The sequence below is a fragment of the Cibotium barometz genome, chromosome 24 (genome assembly GCF_041138505.1).
Source record: "Cibotium barometz isolate CiBa-2024 chromosome 24, ASM4113850v1, whole genome shotgun sequence".
Lineage (NCBI taxonomy): Eukaryota > Viridiplantae > Streptophyta > Polypodiopsida > Cyatheales > Cibotiaceae > Cibotium > Cibotium barometz.
In genome coordinates this window covers 21,440,391-21,466,536 of record NC_141069.1, presented here as the reverse complement: position 1 = coordinate 21,466,536, position 26,146 = coordinate 21,440,391, and the positions used below count along the sequence as shown (strand labels likewise).

At 39.9% G+C, this 26,146-nt stretch overlaps 1 protein-coding gene across 1 annotated transcript; it reads right to left on the bottom strand.

Annotated features, from left to right (window-relative positions):
- Nucleotides 1-22,466: 22,466 nt before the first annotated feature.
- Nucleotides 22,467-25,864, bottom strand: LOC147625021 (uncharacterized). Its single transcript, XM_086818241.1, has 3 exons — nucleotides 25,125-25,864; nucleotides 23,277-23,726; nucleotides 22,467-23,122 (listed from the first exon to the last, which is right to left on the bottom strand). Exons 1-3 carry the CDS (start codon nucleotides 25,779-25,781, stop codon nucleotides 23,033-23,035), a joined length of 1,197 nt encoding a protein of 398 aa, XP_086674367.1. The 5' UTR covers nucleotides 25,782-25,864; the 3' UTR covers nucleotides 22,467-23,032.
- Nucleotides 25,865-26,146: the final 282 nt, after the last annotated feature.

The following is a 26,146-nucleotide window of genomic DNA, read 5'->3' as shown; positions in this document are numbered from 1 at the left end:
AACAAACCAAAGAATCAAAAGAGATCTTACCCTGAGGCAAACCCTAGAGATCAACCCTACAAGAAACCTCAACAGAATTTCCCCTACTACAACAGAGGGCGACAAGGCAACTCTTTTGCCCCCCGCTCGTATGCTGCTTCTTCCAGAGAAGGCCCTCTGTGTTTTGAGTGCAATGAGCCGGGACACTTTAGAGCCAACTGTCCCAAGATGGCAACATCATTTTCCCAAGGTAACAGAGGAAATCAAGGCCGTGGAACCCCTACCCACCACCAAGGTGCAAGAGGCAGTGGCCGTGGTGGCAGAGGCCGCGGAGGAGCAGTTGCTAGAACTGCCTGTGTTATAAGTGAAGAAGCGACCTTGGAAACGGTTGAAGAAGAGCGCGCCATCGTCCATGCGGCAGTAGAACACCAAGGTCCGAATAAACAATTTGGTGTAATCCAAACCCCCGCCACTCATCACGGTAAGCCATTTCAGCTTTTGATTGATTGTGGCAGTACCCATTCATTCCTTTCTCCTAGGTGCTTGCAAAAATTAAACTTGAGTCAAAAGACCTTCAAAGCTTCTGATGTTGCTCGAATATTCATCAAGGAAGTCCTCAAACTTCATGGTCTCCCAAAAAGGATAGTAAGTGATCGGGATTCTGACTTCACTTCAAAATTCTGGCAGTCTTTATTTCAAGCCCTGGGAACTCAACTTTGCTTTAGCACAGCTTACCATCCAGAGACCGATGGCCAGACTGAGAGAGTCAATCAAGTAATTGAAGACATTCTCAGAGCATATTGTGGACGGGAACCGAGAAGGTGGATTCAATACCTTCCTCTGGTAGAATTTGCCTACAATACATCTTATCATCAAAGCATAGGAATGTCACCATTCAAGGCACTCTATGGGCAAGAATGCCTGTCTCCTCTAAATTTCTCTGATCCAACCATAAGAGTTGAGGCATCCAGGGAAATGCTCGAAGAAATGGAGGAACAAACCAAGGCAATCCAAAAAGATATTAAAGCTGCCCAAGATCGACAAAAGCTTTATGCTGACAACAAGAGGTCTAAAAGGATCTTCAAGGAAGGAGACAGAGTTCTTCTACGAGTCCGACCCAAACGAAGTTCTCTATCACTCGGGAAATATAAGAAGCTCAGCCCTAGGTATTGTGGTCCTTATACAGTTATCAAGTGTCTAGGTAAAAGTGCCTATAAACTCCAACTCCCAGCCCATATCGAAGTCCATAATGTATTTCATGTAAGTTTTTTAAAACCATATGTCCCCAGTCTCGATCATATTCTTGATGAGATGAACAAGGCCCTGTTGTGCCACCGTCCGTACCGCCGTCCGCCCTTGTGTAGCGTACTTGCTGCAAGTACAGCCGCCCTTGCAGCCACCCCTCTCACACCCCCTCATTTGGCTCTTTTCACATAAGCCAATTTTCCTCCATCCCCCTCTTGCTAGAAGCCAGTGTCCTTAACTCTTCTCCCCCCCCCTCCCCCCCCGGGATGTGAAGAGACTTACAGAGAGGCTTGCAGCAACCCCTCCCAGCCCTCTCCACGTTTTTGCCCTTTGCCCTTAAGGACATCTCACAATTCCCCCCCCCCCCCCCCCTTCCCCATTTGCGTAGACTTTAGTAAGGGTTTTTTGACTCAAGCGAGGGTTTGTGCGTCATATTCTTTTGCTCATACGGTGAGCAAACGAGCTCGAACTTCAGATCCGACTGAAGCGTTTCGATCGCAGCAGCGAGCTCTACAAGGCGACGCCTAAGATGGCCTCATCGCGGAGACGATAAAATATTGCCTCAAGAGGAGCACGTAACAACGAGATGGGGGAAGATGCGCCCAATGCGGCTCCAGTCCTCCCTTTTCAAGCCCCTCAAGGAAACGGTGGCCAGGTTAGCTTGGTTAATTTTTAAAAAGAAGAGATTTTTCTTAAATTAGTGTTAATGAATGGTGTCTTTTCCTCTTAAAATGACGACATAAAAATTATATGAAGTTATTAATTATGTGATGTTGTATTCGATAAATTGCGTTGAAATTGTTATCTTCATGAATTATGAATATTTAGTAAATTACATTGAAGATGTTATCTTTAGAATTCAAGATTTTTTTTGGCTTCAACGCTAACTCCGTTCCGTGCTTGTGTAGCCGGGCGGCGTCGTTAGCAAAGCCCGGGAATGGCCCAAGGTATCCCTCATACCTTTGGGAGAATAAGGATCGCCGATTGAGGCGAGAGATTATGAGGCTGCCTAGTTCTGAGGGCCCAGGCTAGTGCGGTAAATAAGCCCACCCTAGTGTGCAAACATCCCTCTGAGGGGCGGGAGGATCGAGCGATGGAGCTTGAGAGGGCGACAGGCCGGCTTGAGTCCTCGCCAGCGGCCGTCGACGATGAGGTGTATGGTCCCGTAGGGTTTTGCCCAGCATGTAGAGGCTGGAAGGCCGAATTCTAGATCATCGGCAGAATAAGAATAAGAGAGCCAGTTTGGCTTGTATGGAATTGGTTCATGTATAAACTTTTTATATAATTACATCTTGTCTTTGGTATGATTGTATTGTGTAAGAAGGCTGTTTTAATGAACCTTGTGAAAAAGGGCCTTAATTAAGGAATATGTTTATTTATGTCAAACAGTGTGGTAGGATTAATTAGAAAATAAATTGATGCATGAGTAGGGTGGAAAGTGGGAGGATGGAATGCCCTGACGGCACCATCCTACGGACGGATGGACCCGATTAGTCGGGCAGCTTTCCAACAGATTAAGTGAAAGCCTACACTAGATAGTTAGGTTCCTGGGCAACTCTATTCTAGAAGACTAGGCCAGCGGCTGTGCCTTGCATAAGATGAGGAAAAAAGCGTTATCCCTAGAAATCAAGTCTAGTAGTTGCCCAAATTAGGATCGATTACCCTATGGGTGATTTGATGTTTAGAAAATCACGCTCCCCTTGCGGGATATAGCTAGGTCATACCTAGAAATTGTATCCTTGAATCTCTACAGGGTCAAGGTGTCGATGAATAGGAAATTTTTCCCAAGATAAGACTTAGCAGACTATCTTAAGTGTTTCTCTCATCTTGGAAGGGAGGAACCTTACAATTATTGTGATAAGGATTTGAATGTTATGATCTGAGTGAATTGTTATCGGATGATGAGTTCTATGAAAGGGATCTTTATCCCAGGATTCTGTTGGGTTCGCCAGACTATAAGAAACCCCAGAATCAGTTGGATCTTAAGGGAAAGAGTTCTCCTCTAATTTTGCGAGATAAAGACATCTCGCATTTTTTAAGTGGGGTAGGATGTAAGATTCCTCCCTCCGATTTTTGAGGTGTGTAGGTGTAAGAACCTCCCCTTGTGATCTTATAATTATTCCCCTCTCTGAAATAAAAGAAAGATCCTATTTTACCCTGTTTTTGGCCTAGTAGAGAGAGAAAATGTCTAGAGAGAGATAATTCAAAATTGAGATATTTTTGGATAGAAAAATCCTCCTAGTGTCTAAAATAGTTTCCCCTGAAATAGAAATTCAAAAAGAACTTTCCAATGTGCAATTGGAATTAATTGAAAATAGGTAAAAAGGACCTTAGCCTAAACGTCCAAATTTTCAGAAATTTTTGAACTATGCTCCAATTAAGGTTCCTATGGACCAATAAGATTAATCCAAATGTAGGGAGGAGGTAAATCGAAGAATAAAAGAAAATCCCATAAAAATGAGTAAATGCTCACCTAAGATGAAGAGTTGACTAAGGACAAGGTTTATTAGTTAAAAAAGAAGAGATATTCAGAAGAAATGATGCATTTTTGACACCTTAGTGTGGGGATCTTCCCTCATGAAGGAGGCACCTATTTCACATGTGTGGAGGAGTTTTAAACTCATAATAATGAGATATTTTTATCTCTCCTCTCTCCTGTTTCAACTAGATCCAAAAAGTAAGCTAAATTGACCGAAAAATTATCAAAATTAACCAAACTGATCTGAAAAAATCTAGAATCAGTTTGCTTGGTTAGATGGTCATTTTTTCCTAGAAATAGAAGCCTCTCCCTTTGTAAAAGGTTAATAGTGTTTATGCACTGTTACTCTACTCCTTCCAAGAGCCAATTACATTGAATTCACTTGATAATTCAATTGTTTTGACTAAATCCTCTCCAAAAGAATTGGTGGCCACTCTTGATCCAAACAAGAGTAGAACCCTCAATCCCTCATGCCAAAGGAAAGCTCACAAAACTCTATGTAAGCTAAAAATTCTACTTTTTAATTTCAAATCTATGATTTTCTGATTCTTTACTTTTTTTTTAGTTGATTAATGTGAATCTTGATGTTATGCCTTGATGAAAAGGCCACCCCTTTCTCTTCCTTAAGAATTCAACCTTTCTTTATCCTAGATTGAGTAATAAATAAATTGATTAAACTTTTCTTATTGTTTACTCACTACTAGAAAGAGTACTTTACTTCAAATTGGGATTAATTTTAAATTGAAAGTAGAATGTAAAAATTGAAAAATGGTCAGCCATGCAAAGGAGGTTATGGCAAAATTTTCTTGAATTGTGTGTGGAAAATAAAGTTTATCTTTATGTTGTTCCCACCGTTGTGCACTCTAAAAGAAATATTTTTATCTACTCCATGTACATATTCACCTATGAATATGCATGGATATCATTGATATTAATTATTGAAATTAATTTTTATGCATAAAAAGATGTATATTGGAAATTTTTTATTATAAAAGTGTTGTTTTTATTGAATTTGAATTTATGCATACAAAGATGCATAAAAGATTTACTTTTATTTCAAAAGTGTTATTCTCATTAAAATTGATTTTATGCATAGAAAGATGCATAAAAGATTTATTTTTATTTCAAAAGTGTTATTCTCATTAAAATTGAATTTATGCTTAGAAAGATGCATAAAAGATTTATTTTATTTCAAAAGTGTTATTCTCATTAAAATTGATTTTATGCATAAAAGATTTATTTTTTTTATTTCAAAAATGTTATTCTCATCAAAATTGATTTTATGCATAGAAAGATGCATAAAAGAATTATTTTTATTTCAAAAGTGTTATTCTCATCAATATTGATATTATGCATAGAAAGATGCATAAAAGATTTATTTTTATTTCAAAAAGTGTTATTCTCATCAAAATTGATATTATGCATAGAAAGATGCATAGAGGATTTATTTATATTTCAAAAGTGTTATTCTCATCAAAATTGATTTTATGCATAGAAAGATGCATAAAAGATTTATTTGTATTATTCTCATCAAAATTGATTTTTTGCATAGAAAGATGCATAAAAGATTTATTTTTATTTCAAAAGTGTTACTCTCATCAAAATTGATATTATGCATAGAAAGATGCATAAAGGATTTATTTTTCTTTCAAAAGTTTTTTTTTCATTAAAATTGATTTTATGCATAGAAAGATGCATAAAGGATTTATTTTTATTTCAAAAGTGTTATTTTCCTCAAAATTAAATTTATGCATAAATAGATGCATAAAAGGATTTTTATAAAAGTGTTATTCCCACTGAAGTTGATTTTTATGAATAAATAGATGCGTAAAGAATCTTTATATCAAAAATTAGAATTTTCTTAAATTCTATGTTTAAATTCTATGAATTGTTGTAACCAGATGTGATGAGAATCAGATAAGTGTGAATGAATGGATGGGTGGTTGTGATGTGAATAGAGGTGATGAGATGTGAGGTGAATAGATGTGATGAGATGTGATCTGAATCAAATAGATGTGAATGGATGGATGAATGTGATGAGAATAGAGGTAATGAGATGTGAGGAGAATAGATGTGATGAGATGTGATGTGAAATCAGATAGATGTGAATGGATGGATGGATGTGATGTGAATAGAAGTGATGAGATGTGAGGAGAATAGATGTGATGAGATGTGATGTGAAACAGATGGATGTGGATGGATGGATGGATGTGATGTGAATAGAGGTGATGAGATGTGAGGTGAATAGATGTGATGAAATGTGATGTGAATCAGATAGATGTGAATGGATGGATGTGATGTGATGTGAATAGAGGTGATGAGATGTGAGGAGAATAGATGTGATGAGATGTGATGTGAAACAGATAGATGTGGATGGATGGATGGATGTGATGTGAATAGAGGTGATGAGATGTGAGGTGAATAGATGTGATGAGATGTGATGTGAATCAGATACATGTGGATGGATGAATGGATGTAATGTGAATAGAGGTGATGAGATGTGAGGTGAATAGATGTGATGAGATGTGATGTGAATCAGATAGATGTGAATGGATGGATGGAGATGTGAATAGAGGTGATGAGATGTGAGGTGAATAGATGTGATGTGAATCAGATAGATGTGAATGGATGGGTGGTTGTGATGTGAATAGAGGTGATGAGATAGATGTCATAAGATGTGATGTGAATCAGATAGATGTGAATGAATGGATGAGATGCCATGTCATGTGAATCAGGATGTAAATGAATGATATGGGATATGAGTGGATGATATGTGATGAAAATGGATGTAAATGTATAAGTGAATGGATGAGATGTGATGTCATGTGAATCAGGATGTAAATGAATGATATGGGATATGAGTGGATGATATGTGATGAAAATGGATGTAAATGTATAAGTGAATGGATGAGATGTGATGTCATGTGAATCAGGATGTAAATGAATGATATGGGATATGAGTGGATGATATGTGATGAAAATGAATGTAAATGTATAAGTGAAGAATGCATGTGAATGTATATGTGAAAGAATTGATGTGAATGAGTATGTGAAAGAATGGATATAGATGTGTATGTGAAAGAATGGATATAGATGTGTATGTGAAAGAATGTGATGTGATGGAAAGAGATGTGATGTGTCATAAATATATGTGGATGTGAATGTGATAAATATGAATGAATGTGAATGTGATGGATATGAATGAATGTGATGTGATGGGATGTGAATCGGGATAGATGTGAATGAATGAGATGTGAGGTAAAATGAATGAGATGTGATGTGAGTGAATGTGATGTGGTCTGAATGGATGAGATGTGAATGAATGTAATGTGATGAGATGTGGATATGGGTAGATGCGAGTGGATGAGATCTGATGCGGATAAATGAGAAAAGATGTGATGAAATGGAAAATGATGTGATGAGAATGGGAATACATATGAAATAAATGAGAATTAATGTGGAACAATGTGAAAAGACGAGAGTTCGTTGTAGAAACTGTATTTATGACCTGTTTGTAAATGATTGTTTTATGTCAAGAATGCTGGGGAAGCATTTTGACCGTCTTGTGAATGAGGTCATGGAGACCTAATTTGATAAAGTTGAAACAACTAACGGAGAGTCAATGGAGGACGTCTCGCATAGCAAGGTCGACCGAGGTCTTGACTAGCCTCGGTTTGATTAAAATGGTGAGCTTTCGGTACGGTGGATGAGGGACCAAGGAAGGGGTGTGTAAGTGGTGTGACTAATTTTAAGTTTGCATGAATAACCGGCTAGGGGGCCTGGGAACTCTTTTCCCTGGTACCCAGGACAAAACCTAACCAAATTCTTAATTGGATCCCATCACTACAGTGGTTGGGTGGTTGGCTAACCCACGGGACTGGATGGGATGGACTGATGGATCCCTAAATTGAGACTCAATTCTGTTATGGTACAATAGATGAAGTAAATCCCAGACAAAATTTCTATGGAAAAGAATCAACGGCTGTGCCTCTCAATGAGGAAAAAAGCATTGGTCTTGATCCAAGTGTAATCTTTTCCCTAATCTGACTATGGGACTTATGGGTTCGGTCAGATCAGTTCAGTTAATTAAGGCTTTTAACTACATTAGAGAAAAATTATCCTGGAGGAATCGCCCGTGCTTTCCGGGCAAGGGAAGTTTTTCCGGGTTCGGTTTTGGAAGAACCGATGGATTAGTCTCTTGTTCGGATATCCGTGGTGGGCGAGGCCCCGAGTGAGGGACCCTGCCCCGTGCAAGAAGTGCTACTTCTGCTACTAGCACCCCCGAATTCGTTGTGCAGTGGGGTCATGGATCTCACACTATTAGCATTAGCTTTCTTTGAGCCGCTTTGAATTTGGCTGGGCCAACCTTGGGGTTTGTTGTGGGACACCAGGCGGTGGAGGATTTGCTTGCATCATTGGTGGTGGTCTTCTTCTTTTGGGAGGTAACTATGGTAATGGATTGAAATCCAAAGATCTCTTTGCCCTTAGCAATTGAGAACTAAGTGCTCTTGTGCCAAGAAGTCTTGCCACTCCCCTAGTAGTTTCAGCATTTTGTGATGCTATTTTCTCATCTCCTGCAGATTCAGGGGAAATGATGTCCTCATCCAAGTCCTCCGTTAAATGGTGAATTAGGTGGATTGATTCCTTCATTTGGATCCTCTACCAAATATGATAATCTTTCACCCAACCTAATTGTGAACCGCGTGCCATACCCATGAACAGGTCTTCTGAAAAGTTATTCCTCCGCACTCGCAATATCGACACTTGTTATGAAACTGATGGTAATAACAGTTCTCTAGAAACCTTTGGGCCTTACTTGGACCATTCACTATTCCAAAGGGAAGAAAGTTTTTCCTTTGTGTTTTCCAAACGATTGCTCGTATATGCCGAATCACGTCCACAGGCAAATGAGGAAACTGTTCCCTTAGAAATACCTCTGCATAGGTTGTATATTCCTCTTCCTTGGTAGCCCAGTTGCTAAACTCTTAGAGCTGGAAGTGAGTGATGCTAGAGTGCCAAGTCACCTAGCCAAGTTTATCCCATATGAGCTATCATAGCTTTGTTGTACTTTCCTCATATAAAAGGAGGATATTTGAAGCATTTGAATACAAGCACAACATCTCAAGTCTTTCTATGAGTACAAGTTTCCATCTTGTAACCTAATTGAGCTTGAGTCTAAACTTAATTAGCTCACACTCATCACCATGAGTATTGTTCATTTTTATCCACCTTAGATTAGTGTTGTTCATTAGTGTAGGATTAGACTAGGATTAGGATCTAATTAGGTAGATGATTATGGAGCTTGATCCATGATTTCAACATGGTATCAGAGCTTGGTTTAAGCTCCCAATAGCTTAGCATTCATCTTCCCTAACCCCACATTGGTCTAATCTCTTCACAAATCATCTCATTAGTCACTAATCACTAATCACTAATCATCTCATTAGTCACTAATCACTAATCACTAATCATCTCATTAGTCACTAATCACATCCTTATCTTCTTCTTCTACTTGTGGTCCAAACTTGCTCAAGCTTGTTGTCCTCAATCTCTCCACCGTTGGCCAAGTCTTTTAAGAGGCATCTCACACAAGCCTAGGCAAACCTCCAACTCCAACCACTCATGCCAATTCGATGCCACCTACCTGCGTGAATTGCGAATTAATGTCGATTGCTTTTCAGCACCATTCACCCGTGTGTACTTTGAATTGGGGCAAGTCCCTTTAGGAGCTTTTTAGCAATAGCAAGAGGAGTCTACAACTTAAATTTGTTAGCATATTATCCACCGAGTTAGTCACGGGAAGCAAAAAATCAGTCAGGGTGTTTAGGGCAAATAGGCATATTTGTTGGGGTTTGAGCTAAGGTTTTCTGCATAGGCCTCTTCCACACTTCAAGCACAATATCCTCATGCAAAAATCCCCTTCAATGATAGCTTCCACAAGCTCAATTAAAGCCTCCAAAAATCAGGCTGCTAATCATCATAATTAAGCACTAATTACCATCATTAGTGTTGCATTACCAGAAAGTGAGCTGAACCAAAGGCAAAATTGAAAACTCAGAGTGCTATTCCATTGTGGAAAACTTTTGTTGCATCAAAATTCATCTCAATCATTTTCATTGCTCAAACTTAAGTGATTTTTCAACGCATTGTTTATCTCTAGTTGTGCAAATCACTTGTTGTAAAAGGGTTAGGCACTGCCTAAGCACTAAAATCAAGGCTCAAGGTAAGACCCCCTTCTCATCATGGAGCATGTAGAAGTCATCTCAAGATTTAATGGTGATGGCTTTTTCACATGGCAAAGCAAGACCATGTACTTGCTTATGCATAAGGGGCTTTGGCACCGTATTGAGGATGAAGAAGTGGAGGTTGAGCCACTTCAAAACAACAAAGCATTGGGCCTCATTGCTCAAAATCTTGGTGATGATGTGATTAGTCACATTGATGGAATCAAGGATGCCAAGTTGGCATGGTAGGAACTTAACAAGATTTTTGGCACTGACTCAAAGAGCTCAAAGATCAACCTTCTCATGCAGTTCTACAAGCTCGCAAGAAGGACACAGAGACCATGGCACAACACATCACTAAATGCAAAGGTATTAAACAACAACTTAGTGCATTAAATAAAGTCATTGAGGAAGATGAATCGATTGCTATATTGCTAAAAAGTGTTTACAAAGAACCTTATGAATCAATAGTTTCTACACTTAAAAATGTACCCAACACTAACCTTCAAGATGTAAAATCATCTCTACATGAACAAGAATCCAAATTCAAAAATAAAGAGTCATTCAAATCACATTCAAGTGAGCAAGCACTGTATACAAAGGGTGGGAGATTTCAAAGGACAAATCAATCAACATCTCAACTTCCAAGATGCTATCACTATGGAAAACTTGGTCATACCAAGAATGAATGTCACAATAAAGATAAACCAAAGCTTGTTTGTGACTATTGTGGAAAATTTGGTCACCTAGAAGAAGATTTCTATCACAAAAAGAAGTAGACAAACTACATCGAGGTCTAAGCTAACCCAACTCAAGATGCACTATTCTAGAGAAAGAACCATTGTATTTTTCTTACCCCTCTTGTCTCTACAAAAAGTGTGATGTAATCAGCCTCTGAGGCCATATGATGCACTCAAGCTGAAATTCATAGCCAAAGTAGCTATAATGCCAAAGTAGCCTAGCACAAGGGGAGAGAGAGGAAGAGTGAAAGCCTAAAAATTGTACCCAATCTAGCATCAAGGGGGGGTGTTGAAATGAGTGACGCTAGAGTGCCAAGTCACCTAGCCAAGTTTATCCCACATGAGCTATCATAGATTTGTTGTACTTTCCTCATATAAAAGGAGGACATTTGAAGCATTGGAATACAAGCACAACATCTCAAGTCTTTCTATGAGTACAAGTTTCCATCTTGTAACCTAATTGAACTTGAGTCTAAACTTAATTAGGTCACACTCATCACCATAGTATTGTTCATTTTTATCCACCTTAGATTAGTGTTGTCATTTGTGTAGGATTAGATTAGGATTAGGATCTAATTAGGTAGTTGATTAGGGAGCTTGATCCATGATTTCAATAGGAGCTATGCATCCATTTCTTTAGCATTTCCCAGAATTGATATAGCCATGTTTCCTTCCCATAGAGAAAGCTACTAGGCATGCGAAATAGCAAGATCGCCAAAAATGTTAAGGCTAAACAAATCCCCAAACAAATACTACACAAAAATATGAAATTATAGAGAATAGGCTTTAAACACTCCCCACACATCATCATCATTATTTCAGATCACAGGGATAAGAAACAGACTATCTATCTCCATCACAGGACAGGACTATCTATCTCCATCACAGGACACAGAATCCAACATTACAGCATTACATTATATCAGGAAAATAGACTCTTGAAAAATCAGGTAAACCTACAGAGGTAAACCTACAGAACAGTAAGACAAGTGTAGAGATCTTTGAGTTTAGTTTCTAACTGCGCATAATGCACAATTCAAGACTGTTACATCTATATATAAGTTCCAAGTGCTATCGCTTGAAATCTCACGTAAAGACTAAGGTTCAAAGTATCTAAAGGAAACTATGTAAAACTCTAGGTTTTACACATCCTACCCATAACTTCTTCTTTTGCTCAAAATCTTTGGATCCTTGCCAACATCGACTACCACTCCTATCAACACAGGATCCCAGTTCTATGAGCTACAATGACAAAAGAATCCAACCCACAAAAAGAAAAAGAGAGAACACTACGACCCGATAACTTAACACCCACGGAGCCAAGATACCCATCACGGTGTCTTAACAAATGCTAGAGCTTCATGTACATCACCATCGACTACAGCATCTCGGAGCGTAAGTAGTTTCCATGCACGTTGCCTCCTTGTCCCTCCAGAATTCCCCCTCGCCACTTGCTTACTAACACCTTTGTTTTCTAACCCCTCCTTAATAAGACCACCTACCACTTGGATAGTGGTCATTAAGTATTATGTGCTAGTCTACTCATTCAAGTACTCTAACTCCTCCCATTGCAAAGGCGACAATAAAAAAAAACACCAAAAATAAAGAGTACTATTGGGAAAAAACAAGAAAGTAAATTCATAAGAGCCCATAAGACTAGTTGGATATACTTAATCACTAACTTCTTTCCATTTACTGACTCCCCCACCCCCTCTCATTTCTGGAGAGACAGGACAACCAACCAAGTGCAACACTTCCCCGTGTGGCTTGCCAACCTCTTATAGATCATGGGGACTTGATCAAGTTTAGGAAGGGGAGTATGCTAACCACATATTGGTTAACACATTTTTGTGACAACAACTATGTCCGCACACTTAGGTAATGGGTGGCCACACTATATTGTATATCCTGTCATTTGATGAGGGAAACTCCCTAAGGATGCTTCCAAGTATTGAGCTTCAAAAGACAGACAAGAGGATCTTGGTCAGTTGTCCAAACCACACTATATTTTATATCCTGTCATTTGATGAGGGAAACTCCCTAAGGATGCTTCCAAGTATCAAACCATAGAGAAAAGCCTTGTAACTATGTTTTGGGCACCTCGGGTCACTTACTCCTAGGTGGGCCTAGTGGGAAAAGGCTTGGAACTATAAAAGCCAATTTCTCTTGTTTGTAAATCATTCTCCCATTTGTGCAATAGAAGTGGAGTGCTCTCTCCGTCTCTCTTGCAACTCTAATCTAGCATGTGTGGTGTGCTTAGGTTTAGGGTTTGGGAGTGTTATTAGTACTAACCCCTTGTTCTCTCATGCTTCCCTCTTGCTTGAGTGATTAGGCTACCATCACGATCGTCTTCCGCATGGAGATCCCCCACGATCTTCATGAGAGAGGTTGCACCACCCAGTGGATTAGAGAACTGCCTCAGTGTGACAACAAGTGGAGGAGGAGGGCAGTGTGACGAGCGAAAATGGTGGAGCTCTTGAGCCTAGCTCGAGCTCGAGGGATTGGCAACTTCCCACAACATGTTAGGGTGAGCTTAACAACCAAATTCTCCGTCGGTGCATTCCACCTCATGAATAGGAGGCTATCCTCTGGGAAGCCCATCACGAGATCAATAGCAACCACTTTGTAGGAGAGGTGACTAGGAGGAAGGTACTCCAAGCTAGTCTTTGGTGGTGGCTGAAAGTACTAGGAGATGCCTACAGATTAGCCAAGAAATGTGACGTGTGCTAGAGGCTCGGACAGCCGACTAATAGAGATCGGATGCCTCATAATCCGATCCTTCTACTGGAGCCCTTCCAAAAATGGGGACTTGATTTTTTGGGTCCATTCAAGCCGCCAGTCTGCTTTACCAGTAACCAGTACATTCTAGTGGCCATGGACTACTATACCAAGTGGGTGGAAGCAAGATCTCTAAGGACAATACAACCAAGTTCACCATTGCCAAGTTTCTATATGAGATGATCATCAACAAGTTCGAATGTCTGATTGAGGTAGTCATAGGTAGTTGATCAGAGAAAACATTTTGTGAATGATGTCATCCACCAATTGGTCACCCAGCACTTGATCATCCATAAGAATTCCATCATCTATTATCCACAGGCTAATGGTCAAGCAGAGTCCACAAAAAAAATCCTACAACAATGGATTCTCAAGAAGCTGGTGAATGAAAATCGCACGAATCGGGATGAAAATATGTGTTCGGCATTATGGGCATTTCGAACTGTCTATAAGGTCTCTACAAGGATGACTCCATTCAAACAGGTATATGGCACTAGAGCAGTGGTGCCAATGGAGTTCCAGGTGCCCAGTCTCCGAATCGCCACCATAGCACAAAAACTAAGTCTGGAGAAATCCCTACAACAATGCCTAGATTAGCTCATACAGTTGGATGAAGAAAGATTTACTAGTTTCTTCGTTACCATAGTGATCCAGAAGAGGATAAAGAAGTGGGTGGATCGACATTCTAGGTTTTGGCTATTCGAAGAGGAAGACTCGGTCCTCGTATTCCAATCACAAATGGGTCTGCATTTGGGGAAATTGAAGCTCAGGTGGAGTGGACCATTGTGGATAGTAGAAAAGTTCTATGATGGAACCTTCCTAGTTGGAACACTCATAGGGAGGTAGTTCCAAAAGCCAGTGAAACTATTACCGCCATCGATCGTACAACGAGCCGATGCCACCAAATCCTTTCATTAATGAGACGGCGCCAACTATCCACTACCTGGAGGTCAAGCAAATTAATGAGGGCGTGCTTCAAGATATCATGGCACATTTGTCTGAAAAAATTATTTTTTTAATACCCCTTAATCATGCAAACTTGAGGGTGGCATGGGGAAATCATGCACAACATAGTGCACAGAAACTATTTTTAGATTCTTTATGAATGACATTACTTTTGCACTATCTTTTACCTTGTTGCATGAAAAAAATGCCTCACACCGTATCCTATCCTTTTTCAATTTATCCTAAGCTTCAAACCCATCACAACTGCTCTTACAACCAAGCTTGCTACATTCTATTCTCGTAGCATAGCACTCTACACTCTCCATCAACACATCATAGCAGGCACAAGCACCATGGTAACATTTGACCCCTTCACCAACATAGCTATAGATGATGAAGGTGTGCAGGCATTGGTGGAGAACACTAGGCTAGAAGACTTCATGAACACAGGCATGGCTAGAGAACACCGGGCTTGCTACATTCTATTCTCATAACATAGCACTCTACCCTCTCTATCAACACATCACAGTAGGTGCATACACCATGGTGACGTTCGACCCCTTCACCAACATAGCTACATATGTTGAAGGTGTGCAGGCATGGCTGGAGAACACCAGGCTAGTAGACTACATGAACATGATGTGGCATACAATCCTGGTGCACCCAGCTACCCAAAGAACTTGTAAGGCTACTATGCGGGAGCAACACCATCACATTGCAGGGGGTGGAGATGCAGCTCATAGAAGCCTTAGTAGTAGAAAGGCTTAAGGTGCCCCTCAAACGTCTCATAGAGATCACCCCGGCAGGGCATGAGTTAATGGTCAGGTACTTCGGCGGGGAAACAGAACACACACTAGCAAACCACCACATTGCCACAAAGATAACCTTCTATAAGTTGTTTCTGGAGATGTTGTGGTTACAAAATAATACCTAGCATATATCTGCACCAACTATGGGGTGGATACAAAAGGTAGAAAAGGGCAATGATATCAACTAGGGATCCCTGTGCTTCATGAAGCTGCATAAAGAAATTAGTCGCCTAGTAAAAAGCAACACCCACACCAAGGTGGGGAAATTGCTGATGATCCTCTTCTCGTTTTAGTGACAGTGAAAGATCCTTGGCCCCTCTGCGCAACAAATTCGGGGGTGCTAGCAGCGGAAGTAGCACTTCTTGCGCAGGGCAGAGCCTCTCACTCGGGGGCTCGCCCACACAGATATCCGGACAAGAGACTAATCCCTCGGTTCTTCCAAAACCGCACTCGGAAAAACTTCCCTCGCCTAGAAAGCACAGGCGATTCCTCCAGGATATTTTTATTCTAACGTAGTCAAGAGCCTTAACTAAACAAACTGATCCGACCAAACCCGTAAGTCACACAATCAGATCAAGGAAAAGACTTGTACTTGGATCATAGAGACCAACGCTTTATTCCTCATCAAGAGGCACAACCGTTGATTCTTTTCCATAGAATAAGGACTATCTAGGATTTACTTCATCTATCGTACCATAACCGAATTGAGTCTCATTTTAGGGATCTATCAGTCCAGCCTAACCCCATCCAATCCCATGGGTTAGCCAACCGCCCAACCACTGTAGTGATGGGATCCATTTAGGAATTTGGTTAGGTTTTGTCCCAGGTACCAAGGAAAAGAATTCCCAGGCCCCCTAGCCGGATCTTCATGCAAACTTCAAACTAGTCACACCACTCACACCCAATATGAAATTGTCTGTTTCACAGATTTAGCTGTCTTTAAAACAATCTTTTAATGAAACCATAGAATCACTGAGCATAATCCTCCAAAATATTCGGTTGAATTCCAATTTCCATTCATTCCTTCATCGGTGTACCTATGGCATCATTGGCAACCAGAATGCTCACCACCTGTCCACTCAGGGGCCTTTTCAATAGTTCCTAGCTCATAGTACCCGGAAATATATTCACTTATAAAAATCTAGATAGACTCTTTGTTGAAGATCAGCAAGATCAACCAACAGATCCATATAAAAGAGCCATGGACTCATCCGTTGAGGACCAGCAAGGCAATCAACCAAATCCATGCCCGAATTCAGAAAACAACTCCTACTCTTTGTTCCAATATCTTCCTCGATGCACGTGTGGGTATCTTCGGTGACCCAGAGCCCGAGCACCGTATGGTCAGCACCCTCTATGATCCTTCGCAGGTCACCTAGCGCTTCACTCATAGGCCGCTTCCTTGGTCCCTCATCCACCGTACCGAAAGCTCACCATTTAAATCGAACCGAGGCTGGTCAAGACCTCGGCCGACCGTGCTACACGAGACGCCCTCCGTTGACTCTTCGTCAGCTGTTGCAACTTTATCACTTAGGTCTCCACGACCTCATTCACAAGACGGTCAAAATGCTTCTCCAGCATTCTTGACATAAAACAGTCATTTAAAAACAGGTCATAAATATAGTTTCTATAACGAACTCTCGTCTTTCCACATTGTTCCACATCAATCCACATTACTTAATCCAAGTCCAATCATATGTATTCACATCGTCCTTCATCCATTCTCATCCAATCACATCAATTTCCATCTCACCACATCTTCCCACATTTATACTCATCACATCTCATCCACTCGCATCTACCCATATCCACATCTCATCACATCACATTCATTCACATCTCATCCATTCATATCTACCCCGATCCACATCACATCACATCCATTTCACCTCACATCTCATTCATTCACATCTATCCCGATTCACATCACATTCATTCACATCTCATCCATTTCACCTCACATCTCATTCATTCACCTCACATCCATTTCACCTCACATCTCATTCATTCACATCTATCTCGATTCACATCACATCACATCCATTCACATCACATATCATCCATTCACATCTATCCGAATTTACATCATATCACATCACATCTCATTCATTCATATCTACCCCGATCTACATCACATCACATCCATTCACATTCATCACATTCATTGTATCCCCATTCCATCACATACATTCTATCCACATTACATCACTTCCACATCATATCTCATTCATACACATCCCATCTCATTCATCCACATCCATCTAATCATTCACATGTACTACTATCCACATCTATCCATACATTCACATCTATCACTTCACATCACATCACATTTCATCCACATCTCTTTACATTACATCACATCTCATCCACATCCACATCACATTCACACCCACATCCTCTTATATCACATCATATCTCGTCCACATCCACATCACATTCACATCCATATCTCTTTTCAACACATCACATCTCATTCTCATCTCATCATTCACATCCACATTCATTTACATCACATTCTTTCACATACACATCCACATCCATTTACGTTACATCTCATCCTTTTACATAGCCTCACATCTCATCATTCACATCCACATCCATTTGCTTCACATCTCATCCACATTCATTTACATCACACCACATCCCATTCACATCTTATCACATCCATTTACATCCTGTCCCATCCCATTCACATCCATTTACATCCTATCCCATCCCATTCACATCTTATCACATCCTATCGCATCCCATTTACATCTTATCACATCCATTTACATCCTATCACATCTCATTCACATCTTATTCCCATTTAGTAGCTTTTTCTACTTCGATAACGATAATGAGACTTTTTCTAAAGTTGTTCTGCCAATTGCTTGGCCTAGATAAAGGTTCTTTTTCTCGAGATGACTATTTCCATGTTTTTTCTCAATTTTTCAAATGAATTATATTCAATATGCCTCTTTTGAATAAAAGAATTCATGGGATTTACAAAAATCAATTCTACCCATATTTCCACTTTTGATAAATATTCATAAATTGAATTCTACTAAAAATTCCTCTTTTTCCTATTTAATTTCTTGGATCTCAATTATCATGGGAATTCCTCTTTTATCATAAAATAAATTTATCTAAATTTCCTCTTTTAAATTTAGATAAAATATCCATTTTTTCCAATATACCAAGAATTCCACTTTTCCCATTTAAATGATTGAATTCCAATGTCATGGGAATTCCTCTTTTATCATATTAATATTTCTTATACATAAAATAAATTTATCTAAAATTTCTCTTTTAAATTTAGATAAAATATCCATTAATTCTAATATACCAAGAATTTCACTTTTTCCATTTAAATGATTGAATTCCAATGTCATGGGAATTCCTCTTTTATCATTTGAATATTTCTCATACATAAAATAAATTTATCTAAATTTCTCTTTTAAATTTAGATAAAATATCCATTAATTTCAATATACCAAGAATTTCCACTTTTCCCATTTAAATGATTGAATTCCAATGTCATGTGGGAATTCCTCTTTTATCATTTAAATATTTCTCATACATAAAATAAATTTATCTAAAATTTCTCTTTTAAATTTAGATAAAATATCCATTAATTCCAATATACCAAGAATTCCACTTTCCCCATTTAAATGATTGAATTCCAATGTCATGGGAATTCCTCTTTAATCATTTAAATAAATTTACCTCAATATCATCTTTTCTTAATTATTTAATTATGCATAAACCTTAAAAATTAGTTTTCCATTGAATGTGATGAAAATCATTCTTTTAGCCTAGGATATTCAATCCTAGACGAGTCCTAGACTATGGTAGGAAGTCCTCTTTTCTCATTATGCATAAGAATGAATTATGTATCAATTTCTTAAAAGTTTTACCATAGCTCCGCTACTATTACTGACAATTTTCATACTGTGCTTTGTTAGCAATAGAGTCATCATGGTGGTCAACAATAAAAAGTTGACAATACCATACTGCAAGGAAGAGTATCCAACTTTAATGGATTTCTATGATGCTAAACGCAAAAGGTTACAAGCCTCTTCCACAGAAGCCACTCTACATAATGACCTACCATCTACATCAACAATTGACTCCATTAGAGAATCTACTCCTTCAACCCCATCCTCACCTACAAATTTTGATGCCAAAACCTCGCAATCAACAGCTGTTCCTGAAGAAGTTCCCACAGCCCAACCTTCTATCTCTAACAAGGAACTCAAAGGGAAGGCCCCGGAGCCTATGCATCTTCATCGACAAACCTCACCAAAGGAGACAACCACATGCTCAAAGGCCTCATCATCATCGACAACCACTCCACAAGAGACTCTAGCCTCATCATCGTCAACAATACCCATGAGTCTCAAACCTACAGCCTTAGCGCCAACCAAAGTCAAGGAGGGCCCCAAACCTTCCACATCAACCCAAAAGAAAACTCCACCACGACAACCACAATCAAGGTATCTTAATAGTATCAAGATGTGGGTGGAGAAGCAGCTATTGGTATCTTAAGGCTACTATGAAGGTGCCAATTAAATTTGGGTGCCTCGACAATTAAAGCCTCTTCCTCAACGCAATACTCAAAGTCCAAAGAAAAAGAAAAGTACTCCACAACATTGTCCACAAAAGCCGATACGAGTTCCTCAAAGAACTCCACCAAGTCAACAAGTGTGGGTACCAAAAACATTACTACAAACACAAGGGCACTACCAAAGTAATACCAAAAGCTTGGATTCCCAAGTGCATCACAAAGTCCCCTAAGCTTGCACAAAGAAGGGAGCCTCAGTCCCAAGTACATCAACCCCCACCAGTTTATAATGTTCATCAAAGATGAGTGCCTGTGCATGTGCTTCAACAACAACAAGTATACTTTGATGGTAATCCCATCATATGGTTGCCAAAATCGAACAATGTGAAGAAAGCCTCACCACCGACTTCAACCCCACAACAACGTCACCTAAAGTTCGAGAAGAATGGAGGCCAAGCAACTTCTCATTTTCTCCTTCTTTTTTCTAGAGGGTTAGAGGGTGGCCCCAATCTCCCTTCCTCACCGTCACCCCCTCCCCTCTCACTTCTCCCCTCTCACTTCTTCAATGACTTGCTCACCGCCCAAACAAAAAATTTAAATTAAATTTCACCCAAAAAAATAAAATTAAAATTAAAAAAATCTCCCTTCATATTTTTTATTATTTTTTAAATTTATTTTTCTTGCTTATATAAATATATATATATATATATATACACTCCATCATTTTTTCTTTCTTTCTCCCAAAAAAAACCCTTTCTTAATAGTTTTATTTTTCATCTTTCTCGTAAAAACCCTTGTATGTTGTCAAAAAAAACCTCTCTTAGTTTTTTTCCTTTTTTCTCTCTCTATTAAAAACAAAACAACAAACCAAAAAAAAACACCCTCTCTCTCTCTCTCTTTTCCCCCTTACCTCACCCACTGACCATTCCCCTCTCACTCATCTCGCCGAACACCCCCCCCTTCTCTCCCCACCCCCTCATCTCTCTCTCTTTCACACTTGACCCCCCCCATCTCTCTCTCTTTCACACTTGACCCCTCCCTCCTTTTGCCCACACTCCCCACCCCACCCCCCTCACCTCACCGACCACACCCCCCCCCCCACATCTCTCTCTCTTTCACACTTGACCCCTCCCTTGCCCTCATTCCCCACCCTCTCACACAACCCACCACCCCCCCTTCTCGCCGGTCAATTAAAAAAAATCTCTCTCTTAGTTTTTTTTTCTCTTAAAAAAAAAGCCCCTCTCTTTTGCTCTTACCTACCAACCAAGAGATCATCATCAACAGGTTTCATTTCCGTTGAGCAGAAATTGACCAAAAAAACCGAGTTTGATCCTAGCTCGCCGACCCTCTCCAAAAATTTAAAACAAAAAAAAACCAAAAAAAAACTCCCTCACCCCACCGCCCCCACCCCCTCGTCTCTCTCTCCCCCCCCTCTCCCTCACCCCACCCCCACCGACCAACCTCTCCCCACCGACCACCCCCTCTCGCTTACCCCACCGACCACCCCCTCTCTCTCTCTCTCTCTCTCCCTCTCCCTCTCCCCACCAACCACCGCCTCTCTCGCTTACCCCACCGACCACCCCCTCTTCCTCACCGACCGCCCCCTTCTCTCATGCCAACCCTCACGACCCCCACCTCCCTCACCTTCTCTTGTACGCAGCCAACCACCCCCTCTTCCTCACTACTGGTGCAATAATCAATGGATCGTCATTCCGAGCACACCCTGGTGGTCAACAGGAAGAAGGTGACTCTCTCTAATTGTAAAATGCAAGGGTCTATATACGAGTAGTCCCGACACCCATTTTTTTGTTGGTTGGCCTGTTTTGTTAATTGACCTCTTGTTATCTAGGTGCTAAATATAGTTTTTGTGCAATGCGCTTAAGCAGCCTATGAGCCTGTTTTGAGCGTGTAGGTGGCGCCCACGATCAGTTAAAAGTTCTTATCATGCTTTCATATTAACAATGTCACTGCCCTTTGAAATAGTGCTCGAGAGTGTCCATCGATGTTAGTTCTCCATTTTCAGCATTTTCGTGTTTGAGACGGCAAGCCAAGTGCTAGTATGGGCACACTCAATGTTGTGTGTGGACTTGGAACACCAGGGATGCATTTGCTTCTCTACAGTGAGTGACTAGGAATTGTTCAAAGTCTTCTTTGATGGATTCTTCTTCCACAAACACTCAGTGATTTAGGAAATGTCAAAAGTCTTCTTTGATAAAATTCTTCTCCCACAAGCTCTGTATGGTATTTGTATCATTTCTTTATTTATGACAAATTTGGCTTTTATACCATATGGAACATTGTATAAATAAAATACTCCACTAATACAGTTAGTATTGAGGGGTGGTCGGCATGGGTTGTTCCGGCCCCCACGTGGTGTACTTGTGCAAAATTTTTTAGTTTTTATCTTTGTTAAGTTTTTTCGTTATCTATTTCATTAAGTGTTTAAGTGAATGTTAGATGGTACCTAATAAATGCTCACACCCAGCGCGTTGAATTACAAGATATCACTCGTGTAGTGAGAAATTCAATAAAAATATAATCACTAAGAGTATCATATGTCAACTGACCCAATCATTGATTGATCATGAGTCATTAAAATCCTTGATAAGCTTTATTAAAGAGATGCTATATCTACTCAAGAAAATGTATTAATCAAGCACGAACACAAGATTAACACTAAGCATCACACATGCTTAATAATAAGCAAGAGACAAGATATCCACACAAAGGACTAATTCGCATTTCTCACCCAAGAGAGATTACAAATGCTCTACCTCTCACACAAATGAACCATGTAAGCAGGAGACAAGATATCCACACAAAGGACTACTTAGTGTAAGTCTCTCAAATATACAGGCTCACAAAGAGAAGACACCTAGAGCCACTTGCCTAGCCCACTTGGTGCAAGCTAATGAGGAAGATTTATCAATGTCAGCCCCATTTTACTGCTATGTTTGCTACCATCCTTGCTACTACAAGAACGCTGAGAATTAACATATCAATTCATCCTAACATAACTGTGCCTGGTACAAAGTGAAAAAACATAATACCAATGACACTGGAGACATTGGTATATCCACATGAAAATCTCTTCCAATAGGCATCATCAAGGGTGGCATAAAACTAAAACTCAAGCACCAAAGTCACTAAAGTCATGATCAGATCAATATCATGAGTATTTTCACGTGAGATCACTGCTGATACCAACTAACCAGCATATCACATTGGTCCATTTAGGTCTCATGACTTTGAATTTTAAGAAATAAACATGTAAAACAGCATAATTAGAGTAGCATTGTGGCAGCCTGTGCATAGATTTCCGCTTTAAGCACCTCTAGCTCAAGCTCCAAGGGGGAGCTTGGTTGCTGCTGCGCCTGCAAATGAGGGGTAGAATAAAGGATAAGGTAAGGTAAGCTTAATCAATCAACCGAATGTGTAATTAAAAGCAGATTAATAACAAAATCAAACAGAGATTAGTAATAATATATCCAGAGACAGAGATTAGTAATAATATATCCAGAGACTTACTTTGACGTGAATCGCGTACAACACCACGTGACCTTGCTGTGATCGATTTGCGCTTAGGATCTCGAGATGTCTCCTCTCTAATATGTTCAGCACGGCTGGGAAGAGGCCTGGCTTAGTTTCATAGCAGCCAATGTTGATGTTGACGGAGGCGTCTCCTGCAAGTAAAATCTGTACATGCGGGGTTTCAAACTGACAATCCTTTTCATCGTCGGCGGCGGCGCACGGACTACAGATTGCAGTAACGTCCGGTCTAACATCATCCTTTGCATCCTTAGAAACTTCATTAATCGTCCGCCCATTCAAATCTTCGGCATCAGATTTGGGTTCGACAGTAGTCGATCCGGCAATCAACGACGCCAGTACTTCTGCTTTCCTTTTGAGGACCCGGATCTTCCTCTCCAGAGACTTAATGTAATCACATGCCTTGTCTATCACAACGCAACGGTCGTGCTGTCTCAAACCACCATCTTTCAATAAATTTGGGCAATCTTAATGTAGCTAAAACACTTCTTAGCCACTGTTATTCGGTATTACCTTTTTTTTTCTTTTGGAAGAGATTTTAGCACAACATCAAACTAACTTGTGTGTAAAATAATGCTTCCTTTCACATTTGAACATAAGTGCCTTGCATGCATGAGTGGCCTTTAGCCTATGCTTAAGGCATCATCCATCTCAAAAAAAAAAAAAACACTAGCCCATAATTGGCAAGAACTTTTGTATCTCACCCTTACTTATTACACCAATCAACCATATTACTAGCTCATGCTTGCAATAGTGCATGTTTTACAAGTTACATCATACCAGATTAATTTCAAGAGAAGGTGCAAATTATTGGCAATGACATCGGGAAAAGGAACTCCATTTTCAAGGACCATTCAAGCTCTATAGAACTCCACATTCAAGGACCATTCCAGGGCTAAGAAACTCAATACAATGCAGGTTCTACTAAGAAACTCCATACACTATGTGGATAATTTGTGCTTGGTTGCACATTTGAGTTTTTAAGATGCATTTAGACATAAGAAATTCCGTGATCTATGGTAAATCTACCACTTGACTCCATCAATCATTATTATAATATGTATGAACCATGCAATACATGCTTAATTGCCAACATGAGTTATTCTAGCTACAAATTACCCGAATATTGTCGTAAATTATCAGCATATAATTAGATGACTATGGATTGATCCCACTCTGCCAATCTCTCCATGCTTGGTATGTCTCTAAAGGGCCAATATGATCACATTTCCATGGGTTCAAAGCTAGACATCATGCAGGTAACATGTCCATTCAAAGGGTACTTATAAAACCCACGCAGCTTATAAACCTTAAGCCCCTTTAATTAATGATGACCCGTAAACAATAACTTGGTTTTTTTAAGCATGTTAAAATACCCCTTACATTTACATTAGTTTTATATATACATACATACATACACACACATACATGCATACATTTATATATATATATATATATATATATACACACATACATAAAGGCTAGTAAGCATGTGCATGCATACATGTTTGGTAATGAAGGTATGAGCATCCAAACCATAGCATTTGAAAGAAAAGGGTTGTGAGCATTTTCTGGTACTCACTAGAGTACCCATGTACTCTAGTGAGTGTAATTGACTTCAAAGTAATTGAATAGAAATTAGAGAAAAGGGTATCAAGGGTAATTGAAGTTCAAAGTGATTGAACTTCAATTGAATAGAAATTAGAGAAGAGGGTATTAAGGATAATTGAATAGAAATTAGAGAAGAGGGTAGTAAGGGTCATTGAGCTATTAAGGGTAATTGAAGTTCAACGCAACTGAATAGAAAGAGAAGAGAGTAAGGGTTACCTGAGGCACAATGCCAGGCAACAAGGATCGGAGGCTGTAGAAGAGGCGGGTCATTTGCCTGCGGCGGACGCTCTCGGTAAGCATACTGCGCTTGCTGGACTGCTTGAAGCTTACCCCTTTGCTGGCTCCCAGCCCAAAATCCGACAAGCTAGCTGTATACGAGCCTGTTGTGCTCATTGACTTCGTATCAATGCTAGCTGCAGTAACAGCCAGCATGCAGGCACGCGCAAAAGCAAGCTCGTCCTGAAGCTCATGGCCCTTTGTGATACTGGCCGGATTAGACTGTGGGGTTAAAGCAACCGCATCCGGCTTATGATTAAGGGAAGCAGAATTGCAAATCTGCGCCGAATTTGCATAATTACCTTTGGAAGACGTAGTTAATAGAGGTAGAGCAGGAAAGGAGGGGACGGTGATGGAAGCTGGGTCAAGGGAAATGGTTACATCAAGGGGGTGGATTAGGCGCTGGTCCTGGTCAGTAGCGAAGAGTTCATGCAGGGATGAAGCAGCGGGAGCTGCTGCAGGCGGGATCAGAGTATTGACGAGCTGATCAGGAGAGAAGGTGGGTGGCGTGCAATTGGCGTCTAGATGAGAGAAGATCACAGCCAGGTCAGCCCATGAGTTGGCAAGATGATCAGAGCCATGGTGGTGGTTCTGCATTATGGAATTGTCGCTATAGCTTGTGGCTAGGCTCGCAGAAGAAGAGAGGCAGAGAGCTACGAGCGAGCCTTTTAGCCTTATATATATAATCTTTATCTGCTTTAATGATTATAACCGAGACATTATGTCAACTAGGTCCCCAATTGCAAGGTTAAACTGCCAATACCATATATAGTGTCCACATTAACCCGGTTTGTACCTTTTCAATATATATATATATATATATATATATATATATATATATATATATATGTGTGTGTGTGTGTGTGTGTGTATATGTATATATATATATATATATTCTAGAACGATGATGTAGTTAAGATCTAGGTAACATGTCTATGTGAAATAGTTGCTTTTTGATGGGT